This window comes from Podarcis liolepis, assembly GCF_965112155.1.
Source record: "Podarcis liolepis genome assembly, chromosome: 2".
In the NCBI taxonomy this organism is placed as follows: Eukaryota; Metazoa; Chordata; class Lepidosauria; order Squamata; family Lacertidae; genus Podarcis; species Podarcis liolepis.
The window spans coordinates 17409904-17435753 of NC_139555.1; the positions used below are offsets into that span (position 1 = coordinate 17409904).

The following is a 25850-nucleotide window of genomic DNA, read 5'->3' on the forward strand; positions in this document are numbered from 1 at the left end:
ACCACACCCTAGGTCAACCCCAACCTCTCTCACCACCAAAGGAACACAAGTGAACAGCACAAGCAACGCTGAAACCAAACCCTACAACACCAAACCCTACATACATTAAGCATAACAGAAACATCACCACCCAACCCCACCACCACCCATCTTCCCTCCCTCCACCCCCCTTTTTTCTTCTTCTCCCCCTAATGTCTCAACAAATGAAAAGGATTTGTAAAAATGTTACATGGAAAAAATATGAGAGACATTACACTTACTTCTGTAAAACAAAATTTTTTTTAATTAAAAAGAAAATAGAAGCCGGAAAGAAAAAAAGCAGAACATCTGTGGTTGCATGCTGCAGTCCCACAAGAAGAGGACTTTCTGACAATCTCTGGACATTCTGTTTGTTGTTGTTGTTGTTGTTGTTGTTATCTGTGAAGGCTTCTCTGTTAGGGCAAATGGGGCACTTTCCCACCAACCTCATCCAGCCCCCACCTTCCTGCCTCCTTCAATCAGCCTGTTCCTCTTCCTTAAATCCCAGTGTTGCCCCTTGTAGAGCTCAGCAAGAAGCAGTAAGATGGGTGGGTGGAATAGAATGAGTTGGCCCTGCCTGACATTGGCTAGGGTTTCACATACTGGTGGTCTACTTAACCTTCTGCCCAGCCAGTTGTTAAGTGCCAATTTTGCTGCAGAAAGAAATATCGCCATGGTAACTTGAGATATGGATGAAGGCCTCCTGACTGACTGGAAGCAAACTTCGAGGGTCTTGCTTCAAATCAGAGACCATCAAGTTAAAACTGCAACCACAGATTGTTGTTCAAGACCCTGGTTAATAAGCCAATATTAAACCATAGAGACTTTCTGGCCAACTGAATTCTTTATGGACAAAGATATGTAGGGAAGATTGTTATACTGAAGCCACGTGATAGGCAGGAGGACTGACAAGTTTCTTTTTAACCCAATCTTTATCAGAAGCTTCTTTTTCCCCAAAGTAACAGAGGAGCTGGGAAGTCTTCCACACAAAAATTCAGCACTGTGTATAGTATAGTATTAAGTATTAATTAGACACTGGAAGGAATCAAATGTTAATTTCACAGCTTTCCAGCGGAATAGAACATTTTAAATTGGATACTATTCCACAGCTTCCCAAAAGCACACACACACATCTTGGCGTCCCTTCCAAAGTTTATGTTCTGTGACAGCTTTGGCTTCGTTTCATGTAGCGTTGCTGGCAGAACTTGATGCTTTTACATATCCAACACCACACAATACAGACATCAATATGCACTATGGGTAAGCAGTCGCGGTGTTAACATTCAGCTAGGTTATCTTGTGGGTACACATAAGATGTAGCTATGCGCAAGCTATGTCAAATCTTGGCTTGCTAGCTCACTCGACATGGGGCTATGTCTGCAAGCTTCAGCTAATGTAGAACCCCACAGCTCAACTCTAGCTCATTTGCCCTGGTTTCCTGTGAGCTTCAGTAATCAAATTATTGTAATTATTATGAGGAGAGGTTGAAGGAGCTAGGTATGTTGAGCTTGGAAAAGGGGAGATTGAAAGGAAGTATGACAACCATCTTCAAAAATCTCAAGGGCTGCCACATGGGAGCAAGCTTGTTTTCTCCTGCTCTGGAGGATCTGAATCAATGGCTTCAAATTTCAAGAAAGGAGATTCTGATTAAACATCAGGGAGGACTTTCTGACAGTAAGAGCTGTTCAACAGTGCAATGGTTTCCCTCGGGAGATTGCGGACTCTCCATCAGAGGTTTTAAGCAGAGGTTGGATGGCTGTCTATCATGGGTGCTTTAGTTGCATTGCAGGGGTTGACCAAGATGACTCCATCATTCTATGACTCTGTGACTGTCCTAGAGTCTGTGCTGATGTGCTCTCCTGAAGCTATGCTTTGATATAACCTGGTGAAGTAACCAAGATGAATTAAACTGATTTAAAAAGAGAACTTGATTTAAGAAAGATTTAGACTATTGGAATGGCATGCTGAAGATGAAGAGGTAAAATCGGTAATGAGACACTGGGCTAAAGACGTTGGTTATAATATACGGGTAGAAGAATGGAAGAGGTTATGGAAGGAAGGTATCAATTTTACTGCATGCAGTCTGCTTAAAGAAAATGTCATGAAAATAATGTATAGGAAGTATTTAACACCATTTAAACTGGCCAAAATGTATAGAACAAAAAATGACTGTTGGAAATGTAAGGAAGAGGAGGGTACTTTTTGCCACATGTGGTGGACATGTAAAGAGGTAAAAGCTTTCTGGGAGATGATATATAACGAGTTAAAGAAAATGTTTAAAAACACTTTTGTTAAAAAAACCAGAAGCTTTTCTTACTGGATATACTGTAGCGGGGAAAGAGATACTGAGACAAGATGAAAAATTGTTCTTATATGCAACGTCTGCAGCAAGAATGTTATTAGCTCAGAAATGGAAACAGCATGAAGTACCAACAAAAGAAGACTGGCAGATGAAAATGATGGACTTTGCAGAACTGGCGAAACTGACAGGGAGAATCTGGAACCAGCGAGATCAAGTACTGTCTTCCCAAAAGACTGGAAAAAAATTATATTATATTTGAAAGACAACTGTAAGTAATTAACACCATTAGCAGCGTTATCTGAAGATTTGTAAGATGAATTAGTTACCTATTCTGTTTGAGTAATTTAATATTTTAAGTAATGATACAACAAGAATAGGAAAGGAAGTGAAATGCAAAAATGGAAAATTTAATTTTGTAAACCATTAGGGGGGAAGGAGGGAAGTTGTTTAGCCTCGGTTTAGCCAAGAGATTTAATAAGAGGATATGATGTTACATATTGTGATTATATGTAAAATTAATAAAAATCGTCTAAAAAGAAGATTTAGACTACACGATGAAAAAGATCTGTCTATTGTTTATATCTGTCCTCATTGTAAACCATTACAAACAAGAGGGGTTTTACAAAATCTACAGTACCGCTGTTTGTTAAACAAAGTGACAAAGAAAACAAAGCAGCAAAACAGACAGTGATACACATACAGGGATGAATAAATGATAGGCACTCATGCACTTGACACACCATGGGCAAATTTCAGATTGCAAAGGATGCCATCTAGATGCACCCATCCCACTGGAAGCAAAGCGGCTTGAGTGCTTTTCTGTACGCTCCTCCCATTGATCTCAGTAGAATTTAAGCAGGCGTGACTTTCTCTGGATTATGTCAAAGATGGGAGGAAGCCTTATTAGGGAACATCTGTTCTCTCCCTGCAGTTATTCACGTCTTGTTAGGCCTACCGAGAAGCTACCATGGTTTGACAGGAAAATCCTCTAACATCACACTGCTATGCAGGACCAGTTCAGAATGTTTACTCCGAAGTTAAACCCATTGCACTCAGTGATGCTTATGTCCAAATAGGATTGCAGCTCAAGATTATTTAAGTGTCTATTGAAAGTCACTTGAGTGATAAGCAATCATTATTGCACATACCACTTTGGTGTTCCCCAAAGACTGGATTAGGAGTATAAGACTTAAGTTTTAAAAAGTACTGTATTTTTCCGTGTATAAGACTATATTCCCCCCCAAATTTTTAAAGTTTAAAATTGTGGGTTGTCTTATACATGGAATGTTGCCATTATTTATTTCTTAATTTTGGGCTCAAAAAAGAAAGGCCATCTTATTCATGGGGGCGTCTTATACACGGAAAAATTTGGTAATTATTAAAACATGGTCACTTCCTGTGTCTGTAGATGAAATATTTGAAGAAAGAGGAGTCACAGTACTGTATAGAATTGTACTGACCTGTTGGGTGCCGAGTTATAGTTATTAGTGATGTTCTAGCTCAGGGTTTCCTAAACTTGGATCTCCAGCTATTTTTGCACTACAACTCCCATCATCCCTAGCAGGCAGGACCAATGGTCAAGGATGATAAGAATTGTAGTCCAAAACCATCTATAGATCAAAGTTTGGTTTGGGAAATGCTGTTTTAGCTGAAGGTATAGAAGAAGAAGAAGAAGAAGAAGAAGAAGAAGAAGAAGAAGAAGAAGAAGAAGAAGAAGAAGAGTAATAGTAGTAGTAGTAGTAGTAGTAGTTTGGATTTGATATCCCGCTTTATCACTACCCAAAAGAGTCTCAAAGCGCCTAACAATCTCCTTTCCCTTCCTCCCCCACAACAAACACTCTGTGAGGTGAGTGGGGCTGAGAGACTTCAGAGAAGTGTGACTAGCCCAAGGTCACCCAGCAGCTGCATGTGGAGGAGCAGGGAATTGAACCTGGTTCCCCAGATTACAAGACTACCACTCTTAACCACTACACCACACTGGCTCTCAATCAGCTTTCCCCAGCCTCTAACCAACTGAGCTGGTACCTTCCAGATGTTCTGGATTACAACTCCCATCATTCCTAGCTGGGGTTGATGGGAACGGTAGTCCAAAACTTCTGGAAGGCATCAGGTTGGAGAAGACAGACTTAAAAATAATAATTTAAACAAAACTTCATTTTCCAATAGACATGCTATTAGCAAAAGGTTGATTGCCTGGAGCCCCTATGAATAATAGTTAAGTTACAGCATGAATTCATTATTTGCATCTTTATTTGTTAAACTTTCAGATGTTTGTATCAAACTTAATAACTTTCCAAACACTATACATCAAAGCTTCAGATTATTAAGCCCTCTGAAAATCAATCACAAATCAGTTTTCAGATGACACTGATGTCTTATTGCTATTCATTCCTCCTGGACCATTTCTAGCAGTTCGTTTTATATTCCCGCAGTGTTGAAATATGGCTCGTGCCAGTATCTGTCCTTTTAGTAATCACCAAAGCATAGCTTGGCAGTTGTCATAAATTACACTCTCGAAGAAAAAAAAAATGCCAGTAATACTCTGAATTGATTGAACAGCATGGAATCAAAACTAGCTGTCAGAGAATCCATTTGACCGATCTCTCCCTCTATCCTTATCCCTTCTTTTAAGTCAGAAGACTTCTAGTATTGCAATTATTTTGTGCCAACATATGCTGGATGAACCAATTATTTATAAAAGCATTATTTTAAATGACTCTGCAATTGCAATTTTTTGAATGTGCTCTTTCAAAAGAAAGCTATAAAGGATACAATTGAATAATTTTCATTTACCCACACAGCATTACGGAGTTTAAATAATAGCCTGTGGCCAGTGCAAACTGATTTATTCAGCCTCAAAACATCCACATCAGGTGAAATGGCTCTTTGTGATGGCAGAAAAAGAAGACACCATTTCAATCAAACTGCAGGTGCCTTCCAAACATACGTGAAGCCAAAGGCTGGGTTATTCATTATGCTAAGAAAGGCTCACAGCAATGGCTGGGAGCTTAGGCCCATTTGGCTCCTTGGGTCTCATTAAAATAGTCTCTACTCAAGACTGTTCTCTTGTCCCACGAGTGCGAAGCAGTGGTCATTTTCCCAGCTGGAGGGGAAAATAATGGTATGGTTAGTAGAATGGGCAGCAGAACTAGTAAAGACTGTTCTGTAGAGCAGAAGGTTTCGGGAACGGGGCAAACTGTGGGAAGAAGAGTGAGAATAAAAGCAACATGCAGGTGAAGCCAAGCCCACTCTCATATAAGGATACTAGCGGATGAGACAGCAGTCCTTGAGGGACAGAAATAGGGGATCCAAAGGTGAAGACCTAAAGCCCTAGTGGGTGACGTTGGCATGGGCATCCTAGAATACGCTCAGACTCCTCTGCTGTAAACTCAGGTCCACAACATGCCCAAGTTCCATGACAGACAGGCTGATGTAGAAATAATTCCCTGAGCTTGGGTGAGGAAATGTGACTGGACTGCACCATCATTTCTTATTGGCTGCGATAACTGGGGCTATTAAGAGAAAATACAGTGGTACCTCGGGTTACATCCACTTCAGGTTACATACGCTTCAGGTTACAGACTCCACTAACCCAGAAATAGTGCTTCAGGTTAAAAACTTTGCTTCAGGATGAGAACAGAAATCATGCTCTAGCAGCACGGCAGCAGCAGGAGGCCCCATTAGCTAAAGTAGTGCTTCAGGTTAAGAACAGTTTCAGGTTAAGTACGGACTTCCGGAACGAATGAAGTACTTAACCTGAGGTACAACTGTACTTCTTCTAATGAAATGAAAAAAAAAAAATGTTTAAAATAACTTTTGTAAAAGAACCAGAAGCCTTTTTTATCAGGAATTATAGGTACTGACATTCCAAAGGAACGGAAAAGACTTTTCATGTATGTGAGAACAGCAGCAAGGATGCTACTAGCCCAGAGATGGAAAGAAGAAAGAGTCCCGACCAGAGAGGAATGGCAAACTAAGCTGTTAAACTACGCTGAAACAGCAAAAGTGACTGGAAAATCCAAAACACTAAATGCATTAATTGACTTTTACTCCCCTTGCCACATTGTGCTATCACTTCCACTGGAAGTGTACCGGTGCAGTTGCAACTCCAGGAAAACTTATAGGTTAAATATTATGTGATATAAGGCATTTTGAAAAAGTGGATAATGCTAAATTACCCAGAAATATGACTTCGGGAATCAGTTAGGAACATTGATCCATCTAGTTCGATATTATCTGTGCTGACTAGCCAAGGCTCTCCAGGGTTTCAGGAAGTATTTCCCAGTTATACCTGGAGTTGTCGGGGTCTGAATTGGAGATATTTTGCATGCAATGTGCTCAGACCAATGATCTGACTTGCTATACAGCATGTTTCTAAGCCTAATGCACAATTAAAGCATATAATAAACACACCTAATGCTATAGTAAAGTAGAGACACCACCTTGCCAACAAAGGTCCGTATAGTAAAAGCTATGGTTTTCCCAGTAGTGATGTATGGAAGTGAGAGCTGGACCATAAAGAAGGCTGATCGCTGAAGAATTGATGCCTTTGAATTATGGTGCTGGAGGAGACTCTTGCGAATCCCATGGACTGCAAGAAGATCAAACCTCTCCATTCTGAAGGAAATCAGCCCTGAGTGATCATTGGAAGGACAGATTCTGAAGCTGAGGCTTCAATACTTGGCCATCTCATGAGAAGAGAAGACTCCCTGAAAAAGACCCTGATGTTGGGAAAGATGGAGGGCACAAGGAGAAGGGGATGACAGAGGACGAGATGGTTGGACAGTGTTCTCTCATGAGTTTGACCAAACTGCGGGAGGCAGTGGAAGACAGAAGTGCCTGGCGTGCTCTGGTCCAGGGGGTCACGAAGAGTCGGACACAACTAAACAACTAAACAGCAACAAACAACAATGCTAAAGGTACTGTCCCTGAGCAAGGGCCCAGCAATATGAGCAATAGGATTCAAATTGCAAAGGGCATATCTAGTAATCCAGGTGTAGGCTTGTGTCTTCTATAGGACACCAGGCTGACAACTTTTCCTTAATGCAATTTTCACTCCCTATGAGCAAACTGGCAGCAATTTTAGTGTTTTTAAAAGAAAGTGCTATCTCAGGCACTTAAGTCATTTTGGGCATAAGGAGCTGAGGTGTTCGTTGTCTGATTGACATGGGCCTGTACTCGCCTCTTAATAAATTCTTTTGTTTTGCTCCAGTGGTGCTTGTGTGTTGTGAGCATCAAGGGAAAAATGCAAAAATCAGGATTATTTTTCTTTTGCTTGTTTGTGAAGAACAAGAGGATGCACTGCGTAAATTAATGAGAGCCTGAATTTTCGATTAGAAGGGAGAGTTTATCTGCAAATGGGCTTCTTGTTGATTTCTTTTTAAATACATATAATCAAAAGACAAAGGCAGCCTTATTATGAGAAAATTGCAGCATGTGGGGTTTCTTCCGATACTTGCATTCCTTCTGGGGCAATTCATCTGCATGTAAACTCATTAAGTATCTCAAGCTGATATTTCAGGTCTTGGAATCCAATTAGGTGTTCTAGTGACACACTGTCTCGAGGAGCTGGAGAGGCTCTTTGTAATAAAAAGGAAGCCATAGAGTAAATAATGGAGGGATGATTCCATGGCATCATCTGAAATGCTTGCAGGTTGATGGCACAGGGGGGAAAATCCCAAACGCTGCACCTGTTTTCTCATTCCCCACTCCCTATTGTTTTGTATTAAAGCATTCCACCAGCTCAGAGACTGGGGACCTTGCCCAGGGACATCGTGGTGCCAGTGGGCACTGGGTGGTAACTCCTGCTATAAGTTATATCAGTGGTTTTCAACTAGTGCACCATGGCAGCCTGTGGCACCTTGAATGACAATCAGGTAAGCTTCAGGCAGCACCAGCTTCCTTTCTTTCTTTCTTTCTTCCTTCCCTCCCTCCCTCCCTCCCTCCCTCCCTGCTCTCTTGCCCTCTTGCATCTTTGCCTATTGGAGGCTCGCAAGCCTATTTGTTGCAGCGGCCCTGGCTACAAGCTCCCCAGGTGAACGGTGCCTCTGCGGTTGGCCAGGGGCATAAGAGCCAACTCCTAGGTGCCAAGGGGTTTTTGCCCCCCAATAATGTATTTGAGGGGGCGCCCCCAGGTTGATGGGCATTGTCATTCCAATGGTGTGTGTGCACCTCATCACGCGATCAATTATGTGGGTGGGGCTTACCTGCTCCCCCTATTTTATTCAGAACCCCTGGCCAAGGGGCTCTGATTGCCAGGAGCTAAGGTGGCCTCAGAGAAAGCAAGCAAGCAAGCAAGCAAGCGGCTGAGGGAGCCCAGCCCTTGCTGTTGGGAACAGGCAGACAAGTGGGAGGCCGGGCAGTGAGCTGTCTTGTGCTCACTGCATACAAGGCCTGTCTGGGAGCTGAGCGCCTGACACCAAAGGGGAGTCTCTCTGCCATGCAGGCCCAGCAGCGCCCTCTGCTGCTGCCTCCTGAGGTGAGTAAGCTGACGGCCTCATGTTCAGCCCCATTTGTCTGTTTCTGTTGGGCCACTAAGACCGGAGGCATCATCTTCCTAGGCCCCCGTGGGACAGCATGAGGAGGCAACTCTCTTTGGAGCAGAGGGTGGCAGTTCAGAGACTAGCAGATGCTGCAGCGTCCACCTCGATGAGAGGGGAGAAGAGGCTGGGGGAACCCTCCACAAGGGAGGTTATCCAAAAAGGGGTGAGGAGATGCTGGCTTGGGCAGGCAAGGAGCGACATAACTGGGCTCCTGAGACACTGTAGCCTTTCAGACCTTTCCCATTGGTTGGGTCCATGTTGCTCCCGAGAGGGAGGAAGGAGTCAATAGACACCGAGTGTTGGTTCAGAGAAAGAGTTTATTTCTGCTTTCCGGATAGTAGAAAGGCACTGTGTGACCAGTCACAGCAAGCACACTTAAAGAGCAGTTACATACAGGTTATATCCCCTTCAGGTCCCCTTTCCCCCTCCCCAGGAATCCAGCCTCATGAGTTTGTACACGTAAGTTTACATCCTTGAGTATGAACAGAAATTCCTGTTTCTGTACACTTATCTTGGGGTAAAAAGGTCACCCAACTATAGGAGTACTCCTGGCGCCATCCCCAGGCGCGGGGGCTGACAGGCCTGTCTTGCAAGGTCTGTGCGTCAGCATGGTCAGGATAGTTACAACCGCTAAGATAAGACCCAGATCTGCCACCCCGTCTCCACTTGGAACTGACAAGGCCATCCATTAAGCCTTCATGGACTGATAAAGGAGAAGGCTTTGTTTATACAGCTGGGTTTGTGTTATACAGCTCAAGCTAATGGATTTTAGCCAATGGATCATTGAAGAAAGAATTTGGGAATTTGGGGGCCTGGTTCGGGTGACTGCACAGTCAGGTTTGGGTAACCTGTTCCTTCAACACAAAGCACATTTCCCATAGGGGAGCTGCAGAAACAATGAAGTTGGTCAAGAGAGCCATGGACTCAAAAATGTTGAAAACCTCCAGGCTATAGCTTTTGCTAAGACACTGCATTAAGCCTCTCTCGATGTTAAACAGAAAAGCCATTTCTTCTAATCAGCAAGTTGTAAATGGGCACATGATCCATTCACCTGGAGGTATGAAATGGGGTAGATGATGATGCAGAATAAAGCAGAGGTGTGTCCTACCCATAGAGTTCGGACAACGCTTAAAGAGGCACATCAGCTTGGCCATTGACTTTCCTACAATATGCAAAAGACGTGCTCGACTTGCTTCTAAGAGCGCAAGAAGTGACCTTCCAAGCGACCTTAGCTACCTCATCTTAAACACGCTGCAGCAGCAAAGTGAAAACCCCTTCCACAACATGAGGAATTCAAGTCTCCTTTGGGTGCCCCATTATAGGACGCAACAAAGCCAATGCTTAAAAACTGATCCACGCAGAGACATTCATTGCTCTGCGTCTAACCACTCAATGACTTGCCACCAAATGGAATACATGAAGTGCTTTAATTGAAAAGCATGGGGCAAAAGGTGTTGTCAGGCGATGTGAGAGTGACTCACGGTGCTGTTTGTTGGATCTGTGGTGATCGTTGCACACGTAGAAGTTATTACCGGTACTTGATGATACAGCAATGATGTGTTGAATGCATATGTAAAAGCTTCCCTTAAGTCAGTGATGGCCAAACTTGGCCCTCCAGCTGTTTTGGGACTACAATTCCCACCATCCCTGACCACTGGTCCTGTTAGCTAGGGATGGTGGGAGTTGTAGTCCCAAAACAGCTGGAGGGCCAAGTTTGGCCATCACTGCCTTAAGTTGTTCTTAAATGGGATCAACTGAATTTTCGAAGCAGAAATGGGGAACTTCCCTCAGTCCTCCCAAACATACTGGTGTGCTTTTGCTTTTTTATGGCTATCCATAGGCACAATGAGATACTAGCTAATCAGGGATCATATAACGAACAAAAGCAGACCACACCACTATAAAGGCAGTCAGACTGGCTGCACACTTGTGGGGGAGAGGGAATGTTGCCTGTTGCCAAGTGAATGCAGGGGTTCCTACCCCTCTGAGAGTAAGCAATGAAACCAACATAGTACGATTCAGAGAGGGAGAGGATGCACCCCCAAGGTAACTGAACACATACCAACTATCTTTCTGCAATTGCTGCAAAGCCCACCCTTTTAGCTCAGCAAATGAAAAGAGAGAGCATCACCTGGTGGCCTAGGCAATACGGGAAGTGCTTTCTCTCTCTCTCTCTCTCTCTCTCTCTCTCTCTCTCTCTCTCTCTCACACACACACACACACACACACACACACACAATGCCTATTGCACTTTGCTCTTCTTTGCTGTCCCTGTGTGCAACCATCACTGGTAGTGGAGCTCCTTTGGCCACAAAGAGGCAACAAACTCCGCGAGGGGACTTCACTTCAGAGCTATCCCCAATTCATTAAAGATTTTAGAGCGTGGAGAAAAATGCAAGGGACAGAATTCTCTGCTAGTAGCCCACACTGTTAAAACTTTATGAAGCATACCAACAAGACCAGGCACCTCTGAGTACAACACTTAAAACAACATTAATAAGACTAAAGTTAGAACTCATCTAATGCAGAAGTCTCCAAATATTAAGAAAAATTTCCCTGTATTAAGAATAGTACACAAGGCACATTAAAGCACGTCATCAGAAAGATATATGCAGCGCAACATAAGTGTATGTGGTTTTGAAAATGGGAAGGATAAAATGTACAGCAGCTGCAAGAGTGTGAGGGTTCTTCCAGGCTTGCCATTGCTCTGCTGCTTCCCTCTGGGAAAACCCAATATTAGCCGCTGAATCTGTGCAAATGTCAACCGGGTTTTCTCTGGAATGACGTTTGCTCCAATTTATCACTAAAGAGCAGGATTTCTGGGGGAAAGCAGCGGGGCAAAGGCAAAACTGCTTGGCCCCACGCTTTCCAGGTATGGGACAAGCGCAGGTCTGGCTGAGCCCCGAGTTCGAGATCCCAACTGATGAGGAAGGCATTGTCATGCCTATGGAAAAATGCCAATGTGAAACAGCTGTTGCCATTTTTTTCAAGAGCGGAAGCCATGGCTGGAATCTTACCTTTCTGCCCCCTGTGTTTATGCGAAGAGGGGTGAGGAAGGGGTCGAAGATCATATGGCTGGTTTCTATGTTGACCGGTGATTGCCTTTTCCCAACAGAACAAAGATTCCAGGCGGAATTCACCAAGCCCCAAAATGAAGGAACTGTAACGAAAGAAAAGGGAAGGGAGTTTAAAGAAGAGGTTCTGGGAACACGGCAGAGGAAGTCAACGCAAGCACTACTGATATTGTACATCCCATACGAACAATCACTGTGAAAAGTTAAAATAAGGAAGGATCAAAAATTAACACAGTGGTACCTCGGGTTACAGACGCTTCAGGTTACAGACGCTTCAGGTTTCAGACTCTGCTAACCCAGAAATACTACCTCGGGTTAAGAACTTTGCTTCAGGAAGAGAACTGAAATCGTGTGGCGGCGGCGCAGCGACAGCCAGAGACCCCCCATTAGCTAAAGTGTTAAGAATGGACCTCCAGAATGAATTAAGTTCTTAACCCGAAGTACCACTGTAGAATCTTTTAAAGAAGCCAAGAGGTGCAATCCGAACCTCCAATCCTCCACACTAGAGGGTGCTTGGATGGTGTGAGCCTCTGCCACTGAGGAAGCTGCACTGCCAGCGGAAAAGTCCGGCCTGTGAGGAGCCCACCAATGTACCCAAGCAAATGGTGGGCAGGCGGAAGTTATCACAGGGTAGCTTGAACTAGATGTTTCAGGGGAAGGGATAGGGGTTGTTCAGCACAGAATCTGCTAGAGTGGCAATGGCTATACTGCTCCATCAAATCCCTCTGCTGCCATCCAAGGGTTTGGCTGGCTCCCAATACTCAAGATCCTTCATTGTTTTCTCGAGTGGTGGTTGTTTCTCTCGTTTTCCTTTCCCGGGATGCCTGTAACCACTACAGACACTGTGGTTATTTGCACTTTAGAAAGCAGGGAACTGCAGAGAACTCTTAGATAATCCCATGCGATTTTGCAGAATGTACCTGTATTTTTCGCTCTATAACACGCACCCAACCATAACATGCACATAGTTTTTAGAGGAGGAAAACAAGAAAAAAAAAATTCTAAATGAAACAGTGGGTGTATGATTTCTGTGGTTCATGCTGTGGCCACAGACACGTGATCTGACGGTGAGTTTGGGGTAGCCCAATGCAAAAATCCTGAGGATCCATGTGGATCCATGCTTTGTAACCATGTTTTTGCACCACTGCGGCCCCAGGCAACAGTGGGTGCGTGATTTTTTTGGTGCAAGCTGTAGCCATGGACATGCTATGTGATCTGATGGTGAATTTGGGGTGACCCAGTGCAAAAATCCTGAGGATCCATGTGGATCCGTGCTTTGTAACCAGGCTCTCTGTCCCTCTCTTCTCCCCACTCAGTGCTTCTTCTCCCACTTTGCTGTTTCAAAGCGAGCAAAGCGGGCCACGGAGGAGGGAAGGAAGGGGAACCATGGATCCTCTGCTCACGACTGCAGCAGATCCCCCCACCATCCGTAGGCATTCGCTCCATAACACGCACAGACATTTCCCCTTACTTTCTAGGAGGAAAAAAGTGAGTGTTACGGAGCAAAAAATACGGTATTCCCCCCGCCCCTAAAGAAAAAGGAACCAGTCCTTTTTGAAGGCAGCTCTGCTTAGGGAAGTTTTTAATGTTTGATCTTTTATTGTGTTTTTAATATCCTGTTGGACTACAACTCCCAGCATCCCTCACCACTGGTCCTGCTAGCTAGGGATCATGGGCGTTGTATGCCAAAAACATCTGGAGGACCGAGGCTGAGGAAGCCTCTCATAGGGGCTCATATTGATAAGAATTCAATAATACACCTTTAAAAACACAAAAAGGGGGGCAGGGAGATCAGTTCGACTTGTGTAAGAACTTGCAGTTGATGCTTATTTCCACTGGACAATTGGTCTTACAAAGGTCCTGGTGGAAGAGGAGACTGTCTGGCTGAAATATTCATTTATTAGATTTGACAGCTGCCCTGACAGTCACCCTGGAGCTCTGTATAAGGTGGTTCCTGGTTACAGGACCTATTATGCCCAGTCTCTGCAATAACCTCTTGAGGCTGCCATGTTGATTATTTGTGTCTCCTCCTTAACTGTCATCTATGTGATCAGTGCCTGTGGTTGTAGAAGGGGCCTGAAGCTAACATTTCAGCTACAGAAGGCTACTTTCAAGCAAGAGCTTTGGCATACTAGGCACAAACAACTTAGGACACGTTATGTCAAGCTAACCTTTGACATAGTCAAACGATAAATCCAACGGGGGATTTTCAAAGGACAAGGGGCGGGAGGAAGGGTATTCTGCTGAGCCTTCAAATTCATCTGCTCCGTTCTTCCACTTGCACTCATAATGCCTGAAAATTTAATTTCCAGCTTCACTTCCTTTCCCTTGTGTTGCTGCGCTGAGCCTTCTGTCTCTCTCTCTCTTCCCTCCCGATGACAGAAGCAGCAGGTGAGCAGAGGGATTGTCGCGGTGTTTGCTGAAGCAGCAGAGATTCAACAAAGGTGGCTGTGTCACTAGCACTGAACATCAGTCTGTGGCTTAAAGGATATCATTGATCTCATGGAAAAAGCTGGAGGTGTTAAAAATGACCGCGCAGATTTGCCATTCCCATGCTTAAAAGTGTTCATAAACTAATCTGAAAACATGTCTGATTATCATAGCTCAGGTTCAGTCCCCATCATCTTCAGTTAAAATGATTTCAAGCTAGCTTCTTAGATTTATGGGTTACCATAGTTTTCTAATTATGTGTTGGAAGCTGCCCTAATTTTACAAATGGAGGCAGAATATGCATTTTTAGACAAAGAGGTGGGTTGCTCCACCAGGTGCTTTATTTATATTCACACACTTAAACTTTTGCAATCCTGAGCAGGTAAGCAAAACAGGAGGTTGAATGGTGGCTGGGGATAGAGAAATCTGTCAGAGTTTCTATTTTTTTCCAAGCTCAAGTTCTCCACATTTCCACATCAATTTGCAACTTATTTTTTATTTTTTTAAAGAAGTCTGCATTAAAAAAATGCATTTTAGTGTGAAGTTCTCCTAATATAGGCATTTTTGCATAGCGATTTCCCTTAATATAATGCATTCTCAGTAACATGCACATTTTTCCCCTCACACTTTAGGCCAGCATATGCATTTTTTGGTACACATTGCTTGGTTGGAAAATGGCCCTGCAATATTTGGGGAGTTTGGCAGGTGTGGTGGCAGCGCCAATCTGAGCTTTGCCCCTCCCACACTACCCATTACTGGTTGGATTCCCCCCCCCTTTTCCTCTCTGAGCAGGAAGTAGAGTGGGCAAGAAACAAGAAAATTGCTTATTTAGTTTATCATGCTAATGTTCAACACAGGAAATGGTAGCCCAGCAAATAATGTGACTGGATAGCAGTTCATACATTACTAAAATGGTACCTTGGTTCTCAAACACCTTGGTACTCAAAGAACTTGGAACCCAAACACTGCAAACCCAGAAGTAAGTGTTCCGGTTTGCGAACCTTTTCCAGAAGTCGAATGTTCTCCATTTTGAGTGGTATGCTTCCGATTTGAGTGCCACACTTCCGTTTTGAGTGTTATGCTGAGGTCTGTTTTTGCTATTTATGTTGTGTTTTTGCGGCTCTTTTTGTTTTGTTTTTGTGATTGTGTGGAACCCAGTTCAGCTACTGCTTGCTTGATTGTGTGACTGCAGTACAGTGATGCCCCGCAAGACGGAAAACTCGCTAGACGAAAGGGTTTTCCGTTTTTTGAGCTGCTTCGCAAGACGAATTTCCCTATGGGCTTGCTTCGCAAGACGAAAATGTCTTGCAAGTTTGTTTCCTTTTTCTTAACACTGTTAATACAGTTGCGACTTGACTTCGAGGAGCAACTCATAGAACGCAGTGTACATAGTAGCCTTTTTTGAGGTTTTTAAAGACTTTGGTGATTTTTGAAGCTTTTCCAAAACTTCTTTTGCAGCCATTTGGTAAGTTAAGCTTTTAAAACTTTTTGGGGGGGTTTTGGATTTTGGGTTGGGGTGTTTGGAATTCAAGGACTTGGTGTTGGGGAGGGGTTTGCAAGAATCTGGAAGCTTGTGTGTTTTTTTCCTGCATTTTTATGATTTCCTGTGACCATTGGGCCACTCTGCTGTTTTTTTAAAAAAATTCTGGATTTGAATTTCTGTGTGCTGGGTGGCTGGGAGAACAGTTGGGGAGGGGTTTGCAAGAATCTGGAAGCTTGTCCCCCCCCCTGCATTTTTATGATTTTCTGTGACCATTGGGCAACACTGCTGTTTGTTTTTTTTAAAAAATCTGGGTTTGAATTTTGAAATGCTCTTTACAGTATGAGTGACTTTAAAGAGCACTTAATACACTCTTGTTGTACCAAATTTGGCTTTGTTTGGACTTTTTTTGACCATAGGAATGCATTAATTGATTTTCAATGCATTCCTATGGGAAACCGTGCTTCGCAAGACGAAAAATTCGCTAGACGAAAAAATTCACGGAACGAATTAATTTCGTCTTGCGAGGCACCACTGTACATTGTTTATTTCTTTCATTTTATGGCTCAGTAGTCTTGTCAGATAGTAAAATTCATGTTAGATTGCAGTTCTGGAGGTTGTTTTTAAAAGTCTGAAACGGGTTAATCCATTTTGTATTACTTTCTATGGGAAAGCATTCCTTGGTTTTGGAATGCTTTGGTTTTGGAACGGACTTCTGGAACGGATTAAGTTTGAGAACCAAGGCACCATGGTAAAGGCAAAAGGTAAAGGACCCCTGGACGGTTAAGTCCAGTCAAAAGTGATTATGGGGTGCGATGCTCATCTCGCTTTCAGGCCAAGGGAGCTAGCGTTTGTCCACAGACAGTTTTCGGGTCACGTGACTGAACCATTTCTGGCACAACATAACACCGTGATGTAAGACAGAGCACATGGAAACACCGTTTATCTTCCTGTCGCATTGGTACCTATTTATCTACTTGTACTGGTGTGCTTTCGAACTGCTAGGTTGGCAGGAGCTGGGACAGAACAACGGGAGCTCACCCCAGCGCTGGGATTCGAACCGCCAACCTTCTGATTGGCAAGCCCAAGAGGTTCAGTGGTTTAGACCACAGCGCCACAGATACAGACAAGTTTTCTTCCTCATGAATGTGAATCTTCCACACAAAATACCAGCTGCATGCCATCAGGCTAGATATTACTTATTCTACATGGCTGCAATCCCAGGCCCACTCAATGCACTAACAAGCATATTCACATGCACTAACAAGAATATTCAGTCTAGACAGAGGCCCTCTGTAGACTATGAGTGGTTGGGTTGCATTATGGATGCTTAGTATGATCTAGGCAGTCCGATTAAAAGCAATGTGACTTACGTTGGATGCAATGAACTTGTTTCATCAGCTTCAATGGGCTGTGAAGTTCTTGTTTACTCATAAATAACTCTTACTGATTTCGTTGGGTTTTCCTCCCAAGTAGCTGTTCAGAGGCTTGCAGCTGAGGCCACAACTAGCCTTCAGCTGCATTTCAGTCAGCAAATTCCACCCAACGCTTTCAACACGCAGGTGACAGAGACAGGACCTTTCCCACTATATAGCACTAATGCAAAACACATTAGCGTGAATAGCTGGCAAATGGGATGTGTAACATCAAAGAAGTGAGTGAAGCATTCGCATTTGAAAGGCCTTCACTGTTCCCATCTCTCTACAAACACCGGAGAAATGCGTATGGTAGTAAGATTAAAGAAGGGGAAATTTGACATTTTGTACAGTCCCCTTGCCAACAGAAGATATTCAGTTCTGATCACCATTAATACAAGACAGAGGTGAAGGAGGAAAAGAAAACCTTTCAAGAATGCTCGGATTGGCACAGAATAACCAAACCACACACCTCAGCTCATTACAAACTTGCACCAATCATGTGGTGGTTGCTTCTTCACTGGGCATTCAAACTGTAATCCTCCAGACCTCCTGGATAAAATTCAGAATGGGTCTTGATAACATCAGAGGGAGTATGGCAAAGATCAGGTCATCCCCAACCCTGCACTTAGCAGAGGAGAACAGTACAGTGTAGAAAGTTCACTCATACCCTAAAGAGCCAGGTCTCATAGAAACTCTTGTGCAAGTCCCATTATGCCTTAGTATCTTGGGTGCATCATGAACTTTGAGCAGAGTATATGGGCTCCAAACAGCAGACCCTCACCACTCTCCTACTCCTGCCCCGATCAGTTGGAGGTAGTGGGAATGGCTGGGAGCATCCTTTTTCCATGTCTAAGGTCTCAGGCTCTACAGTTGCTATGGCAAAATGTATCGTGCATCCAAGGGACCTGGGCATTATAGCAGCTATATTCTCTATGTTCTTGAACAAGCTGCTAGAATCTCTGTGTATATGTGTGCACATTCTCATATATATATGTATGTAGGTATATGTGTGTGTGTGTGTGTGTGTGCGCGCGCACGCGCCGCACGCAGTGTTTTTTTTTCTAAAAAATGTTTAGGGCTACTTTCATTTTGATTCAAGTAAACCACCATTTTATAGTTCAAATTGGGAAAAATAAATACAGTAAATGGACAAAAGTACAAAGATTCACAAAATGTTTAGGGGTATGCGTACCCCTATGTACCCCCAGAAAAAAGCACTGTATATATGTATATGTGTGTGTGTGTATGAGAATGTGCTCTCTCTCTCTCTTACTGATAAAAACCATTTTATTAAATGGCAACTACTGAAAAATTGTGAGTTTAGCCTCCTCTGGTAATCCATTTCATAGAATTATAGAATCATAGAATCATAGAGTTGGAAGAGACCACAAGGGATATCGAGTCCAACCCCCTGCCAAGCAGGAAACACCATCAGAGCACTCCTGACATATGGTTGTCAAGCCTCTGCTTAAAGACCTCCAAAGGAGGAGACTCCACCACACTCCTTGGCAGCAAATTCCACTGTCGAACAGCTCTTACTGTCAGGAAGTTCTTCCTAATGTTTAGGTGGAATCTTCTTTCTTGTAGTTTGGATCCATTGCTCCGTGTCCGCTTCTCTGGAGCAGCAGAAAACAACCTTTCTCCCTCCTCTATGTGACATCCTTTTATATATTTGAACATGGCTATCGTATCACCCCTTAACCTCCTCTTCTCCAGGCTAAACATGCCCAGCTCCCTTAGCCGTTCCTCATAAGGCATCGTTTCCAGGCCTTTGACCATTCGCTCTCTGTCAATTTATAAAGGCAAATTATTGCTTTAAGACTTTATATTTTTTCCCTTCCCTCCCTCTCTCTGCTCTTAAATACAATGAGGGGGTGTTTTGTTTGAAGTGCCATCTTCTGCCGTTAATCCTATGTTTTTAAAACATATTTATTTTCTTTCTATATTCCCCTCCTGTTCCAAATGGCAAGCAGACAATCTGAAAGCAGAGTTCCACATTTACAAAACTAACTTTTACCAGAACCCATTTTGTTGTCCTTCCTCATTATTGCATTCTGAGGAATTAATGATTTCTTAGAGAGATCAGAACAGCATATATCCAATTTGGATTTAGCGCGCGCACACACACACACTTACCAATAACAGACAGGAGTGGGGGCATTACAAGCCAATTAAACAATGAGTGCCGTTAATTTTTTAAAAAATTGTTCACAGTGCATAACAACGCGAAAGAAAAGAAGAAAACTTTAGTTAAACCAAGAAGGTTTATCCCTTTTTCCTCTAAGAAATCAAAAGCTGAAATCTTATACACATACAAGCTTGGCTGTGACTGAATGCAGTGGGGCTTACTTCTGAGTCGGAAGGCATAGGATTGTGCTATAATAGTAATTTAATAAAATTTTAAGCCTATTCATCATTTTACTTACGAGTGCATAGTACAAGAAGCATTTAACTACTCTGTAGAGCAGTGTTTCCCAACCTTTTTTGGGCAAAGGCACACTTGTTTGATGAAAAAAATCTCGCGGCACACCACCATTACAACCCCGTGACGTCAGCACGCAGCGTCACGCCGGGAGGGACGCACGAAAGTGAAAGTTTTCAATTTTTTCCCTCCCCCTTGCCGGGGAACCTCCAAGCTTTGGGGGTGGGGGGGGGAGGAGGCAGCAAAGCGAGGGACTGAGGGACGGCGGCAGCTGAGGCGGCGGCGGCTGTTGTGGTGGTGGCGGCGATAGCGGGCGGAGGAGGGGGCGGCGGCGGGGCCGAGGTGGCCGGCGGCGGCGGGGGAGGCGGCGGCGGGTGGAGCAGGAGGGCGGCCGAGGCCGGTGAGGGAGTAGGGTTGCCCGGGGCTTGAGGAGCCGTCGCCGGGAGTTGCTGCTGCTGTTGTTGCTGCTGCTGCCCGGACATGCCGGCCTCCTCCTCGTCCGCTGTCTCGTGCTCCTCCCTTTTGCACGCGCTGCCCCGCCGCCGCCCCATTGGCTGGGTCCTGTCAGCTGATCCTGTGTTATTTCCTGTGTGTGTGTGTGAGGGGAGAATGGAGAGAGAAACCTCGGCACCACCACCGCGGAGCCGCCCCCGGCTCGACGCGGATCCTCGCCGCCGCCGCCTCTCACCGCCCGACTCGCCCGCCTCCCTCCCACGGCACACCAGCCAACGTCTCACGGCACACTAGTGTGCCGCGGAACACCGGTTCGGAAACACTGCTGTAGAGAATAGTATGCATATAACTTTCAGATATCTATTTGAATCTTAAAAGAAATAATAATAAAAAAATAGGCAGGGACGTCAGCAGTATTTCCTGGAACCATATGCAAATTGTATCCTTTTTGTGGATGGGGTGGAGGGCTCAGCAATAAATCGGGTACCACACACAAGTAATAAAACTGCCTGGCAGACAGAATGTCAACTGGTGAAGCTTTCCCATATCTGTATTTCAATAGTAGGAAAGGCTTGGCCTATTGACTTCTCCTGCACGTTCCCTCCCTGGCAGGCCTGATGCCAGGCAGTGCCATCATTGGGCACCTTCTGGGGTCCACAGCTCTGCAGAGGGGGAGGCACACTGGTGATTCAAAGAGCCTCTTGGTCCTGCTATCTTCTTGTAAAGGTGAAGGGACCCTTGACCATTAGGTCCAGTCGTGACCGACTCTGGGGTTGCGGCGCTCATCTCGCTTTACTGGCCAAGGGAGCCGGCGTACAGCTTCTGGGTCATGTGGCCAGCATGACTAAGTCGCTTCTGGCGAACCAGAGCAGTGCACGGAAACGCCGTTTACCTTCCCACCAGAGCGGTACCTATTTATCTACTTGCACTTTGATGGGCTTTCGAACTGCTAGGTTGGCAGGAGCAGGAACCGAGCAACGGGAGCTCACCCCATCATGGGATTCGAACCGCTGACCTTCTGATCTGCAAGCCCTAGGCTCGGTGGTTTAGACCACAGCGCCACCCGCGTCCCTAGTTGCTGCTTATTCATGGCCCCTCTCCAAGTGTGCAAACATGACTATAGCAAGAGAAAGTTGTGTTGACTGATCTCAGAGGAAGAGAGGGAGTACAGGGGCAGAGATGAGTCCATTTACGCAAGGAAGAGCTTCCTGAGACAGTTATGACTCAGAGCCCCCTCAAAATGTAGAGTTGGCACCGCTTCCCAGCCCTGTCATTCATCTTCCCCTCTGGCTTGCTGCCTGGCATATCTGGGCCCTGATCGGTTGCCCACAGTTGCTGGCTAGAGCAGAACTGGCACAGGAACAGCCGTGCAGCCGGAAGGAAATCTGAATGCTACAGGGAGACCACAAAACCTGCTGGCTGCTGATCACGGCTGGCTAGCCTTCTTTTAAAACGTTCAAAAACAAAATGAGGGGGGCAGGCAACCTGACCCCAACCATCTCACCTGCAAGTAAGGTAAGCCCAACCTCACCACCTTGAAACCCTCGAGAAATTTCTACTGGCCAATTTCCAACATGTTTTCTTTTAACGAAAAGAAACAATCGGTAAAACTGAGCATCCAGTGAAATATTGACCCGGTCTAGCTTCGGAATATCTCACAGAAAGATACATGAGCAAATGCATCCAATCTCTTGTTTAAAGAGATGGTTTAATATATTTGTTTGCTTATTATTAGCTACCACAATAGACTGCTGGTATGATATGGGGGGGGATCGGGGTGCCATCTCGTTCTCAGGATTGTGGGTGCCCACCGCCGCAATGCAGATGTGCAACGTCACACCCACCGACCCACCTGCACATAGTGTGTGTGACGTCACATGCACTAGGTGCAGCTCTGTGTGATGGCCTGGGACTCGGGTTCAGGCTTGGAACCAGAGGAGTCTCAGTCTGCACCGGATCCTTTGCCTCAGGCACCATCTGAACCAAGTCTGGGGCCTGATCCTGAAGAGTCCCAGTCTGCACAGGTTCCCCTGCAACAAACACCAGCTGGGCCAAGTCAGGGGCCTCAGCCTGCCCTGGCTCCAGATGCGGAGATTACCTTGTTGCCTTCAGCTAGGCCATCACTTACAGCTGCTCCACTACCGGTTCGGTCAGGGGAGGCTAAGGCGGCCCCTGGGTCTAGTAACCCAGTGATGTCTCCCGAGCTGCAGAGACTAAGGTCCGAGAGAAGGAGAGACCTGAGTACTCGCAGGAGGAGTGCTCGCCTTCAGGCGAAACAGGGAGGTGAGTCGCTGGGGGATCAGGACCAGCCGCTACCCTGACAAAGATAAAAGGCTGTCGGACCCCGCTCCAGGTTGCGGGAGCAACATTGCTGTATGCCAGATCCTGCCTCAGATCCTCTACCTGTCCTTGCCTAGTTTCCTGCCTCATGTACTGCCTTGACCCTGTTGGACTGACTCCTAGCGGAACCTTCAGATTCTGGACTGGTCCTTGACCGTGTTTCACAGGATATCTCCGGGCCCAGCACAGTGTGCTTGTGATGTCACACGTCTGTGTTGTGGTGGCTGGCGGTGGCGACTCCTCTTCCTCCTTCTATCCAGAGCCAGAGAGGCACCCTTTTCTGTGGGGATGGTCTCGCACCAGGAGGCAGAGAGACTGCCTCCACATCCAAGCCACAATCCCGGAAAAGAATGGCTCGCTGGCTGGCTATGGAGGATGAAGCTTTTTTCATTGACTTTGTGGGTGCCTGGCTCCTACAATTTTATTATTGATGGTGCCCAAGCACCTACGGCCTCCTGGAATTGGCTCCTAAAGGTAAAGGTAAAGGGACCCCTGACCATTAGGTCCAGTCGTGACCGACTCTGGGGTTGCAGCGCTCATCTCGCTTTATTGGCTGAGAGAGCTGGCGTACAGCTTCCAGGTCATGTGGCCAGCATGACTAAGCTGCTTCTGGTGAACCAAAGCAGCGCACGGAAACACTGTTTACCTTCCCACCAGAGCCGTACCTATTTATCTACTTGCACTTTGACATGCTTTTGAACTGCTAGGTTGGCAAGAGCAGGGACCGAGCAACGGGAGCTCACCCTGTTGTGGGGATTCAAACCACTGACCTTCTGATCGGCAAGTCCTAGGCTCTGTGGTTTAACCCACAGCGCCATCCGCATCCCACCTATGGGGGGAGGGGGATATAAATAATATTGATAAGGAATATAGAACTAAAAGGGACTGGGCTAATAGAAATCCTCCTCCTCCTCCTCCTCCTTTTAAAAGTATCCTTTATGACGAGCTTCACCATGAGTAAACAAACCTCTCTATCTCACTTCAAAATCTCTCTGGTGGTCAGATGAGATCTGCAATACATTTTCCTTCATTCCACATTATGTTATTATGGTATTTATTCTCTTTCTTTTTTTTAAAGAAGAAGACAGTTTTTCACCGTGTCTACTGATAATAGCAGAAGAAGCAATATTGCAGGCTGGCAGATGTAGATTTAAGTACTTAGAGGGGAGGGGGACTTCTTAAATATGAGAGCTGCTCAACAATGGAATTGCCAGGGGAAGCTGCTGGATATTTTCTTGGAGATTTTGAAGAAGAGGTTAAGATCGCGATAACCCCGCCTTATGATAGGGATTTAAGTCTGTGCGGTCTGCTGGGCTTGATTTGATTTTATGATTCATGGGAAAGCACAATGATGCAAAGGAAACTAGTAACTTTTTGCTGTGATAAGCCCATGGGTCTCAGCTGTAAAGGCAACACAATATTCAAGTTGCTGGAAAGAAACTTTAGCATGCTGCCCTAATACACAAGCTCCGCCAGTTGAGGGGCTATCAGTGTTTCCCAAACACGGGTCTGCCGCATAACCATAGTTGGTTGCACAGTCCTGACTGGTGGGTTTTGGTGGTGCGTCCATGGATGCTGGACACATGCATGGCATTTCTCCTTCAGTTTGAGTTTTCCTGATCACTCTGCTTTCCCCTTCCCTTCTGAGCGGAGAAGGTATAGGATACAATGGCCATTTTGCCAGTCTACTAGCAGTGTATCAAACTTCTCATTTTTCAATTCCTGTGATGCTGGCTCATATCCACCCCAGATCAGGCGTGTTCCCTGCCCTGTGGCCAGTTGCACAGCTGAACACCATTCTGTCATGTCTTTTGGTGTCCAAGATTTATGCCTCTCAAGCATTTATGGCATTACGTTTAGCTTTTATGTAAAAGTCGAGAAGGTCATGTGGTTATCTGGAGGCATTAGCATCATGGTTTCCTTCAAGCAGAGTAGGTGGAAGTAATGAATGGACTGCTTTTAATGATGTACACTGAGCTCTTTTCTCTCTCTGTGGTTTCAATTCCCAATTTCAATAAACTAGCTTGAGATTTTATCTTTGGCACCGGTAATTATATAAGCCAAGAATAATTGCTGGGTAAATACAACCTGATTGGCTTTTATTTTACGACTGGGCTTCATTTCAAGCTTAAATTATGAAAATAATGAACTCAGTGAATAAACTGAAGTAGAGATCTTATCAACTCTTACCTCCAACTTTAGAACTTGGACTGATTTTTAGAACTAATTTACATAATCCTTTTAGCCTGGAAAAAATGTGGGGCATTTTGAACTACCATGCCTTTCGTGGCAGAGTACAGGTTACTTGGTCCCTGTGCCACCATGACAGTTTGAAAGCCATGGGATCCTAGGACTGGGTTATTCAGTGCTTTTTTTCTTAAAAAAAAATGTTTAGGGGTACTCTCATTTTTCTACACGTATTGAAATACAGTCATACCTCATGTTACGTCCGCTTCAGGTTGCGTGTTTTTGTCTTGTGTCCCGCGGCAACCCGGAAGTACTGGAATGGGTTACTTCCAGGTTTCGCTGCTTGCGCATGCGTGCCAAATCGTGCCGCACGCCTGCACAGATGCAGCGCTTCGAGTTGTGGGCTTTTCACGTTATGAGCGGGCCTCCAGAACGGATCCTGTCCATAACACGAGGTACCACTGTACTGCCCCACAAAATCAGACTCACAAAATGTTTAGGGGTATGCGTGCCCCTGCGTCCCCCCAGAAAAAAAGCACTGGGATTATTGCAGGTGGCCAAAGGGTATACTGCACCCAATCCATTTGTGACCATATGACACAAGCAGACCCTGTCCCAATAAACTGATCTAGTTCCTCAAAAGCAGTTTTGCTCAGGTGCTGCCTATGCTGTTCAGAGGCTACCTTTCTATGCTAGAGTATGTCTCTCCCCCACATAGCACCTGCCCTTCAACTAGGTGAATCGCATGCTGCTGTGGAGTCTGTGAATCCATAAATCTTAGAGGCAGGGCCAATTGTGCAAGGATTTCCCCACCCAACTCATCACCCTACCAGGAAGAAGGGTAGCAAATAGATAGATATGGCTCACTCCATTGGCCACACCCACACTATGCATTAGCATGGGGTCATACCACGTGTGTGTGTGTGTGTGCGCGCGTGTGTGTGTGGGCACATACATATGAGGGAAGGAGGGGAATGAAAGAAGGGGAGTAGTAAAAGATTGTGTATCCACAATAAGTGCCTTGTTGGATAAGAACAGATGCCCATCTATTGAAGCATTCTGTTCTTATAACGGCCAATCAGTTGCCAATGGGAAATCTGCCAACAGGACCTGAATACAAGAGCACTCTCCTCATTTGTGATACCCAGCAATGGATATCTATAGGCATAATTCCTCCGGGAGTG

The 25850-nt window shown here is 45.1% G+C and overlaps 1 protein-coding gene across 3 annotated transcripts in view; it reads right to left on the reverse strand.

The window, feature by feature from the left end:
* CA10 (carbonic anhydrase 10) overlaps positions 1-25850 on the reverse strand; it is a 339679-nt gene that overhangs the window by 182657 nt on the left and 131172 nt on the right. For all 3 annotated transcript variants that reach the window (XM_083490417.1, XM_083490418.1, XM_083490419.1), the window contains exon 4: positions 11880-12022. In XM_083490417.1, coding sequence (XP_083346543.1) covers positions 11880-12022 — 143 coding nt within the window. The remainder of the gene's footprint in view (positions 1-11879; positions 12023-25850) is intronic.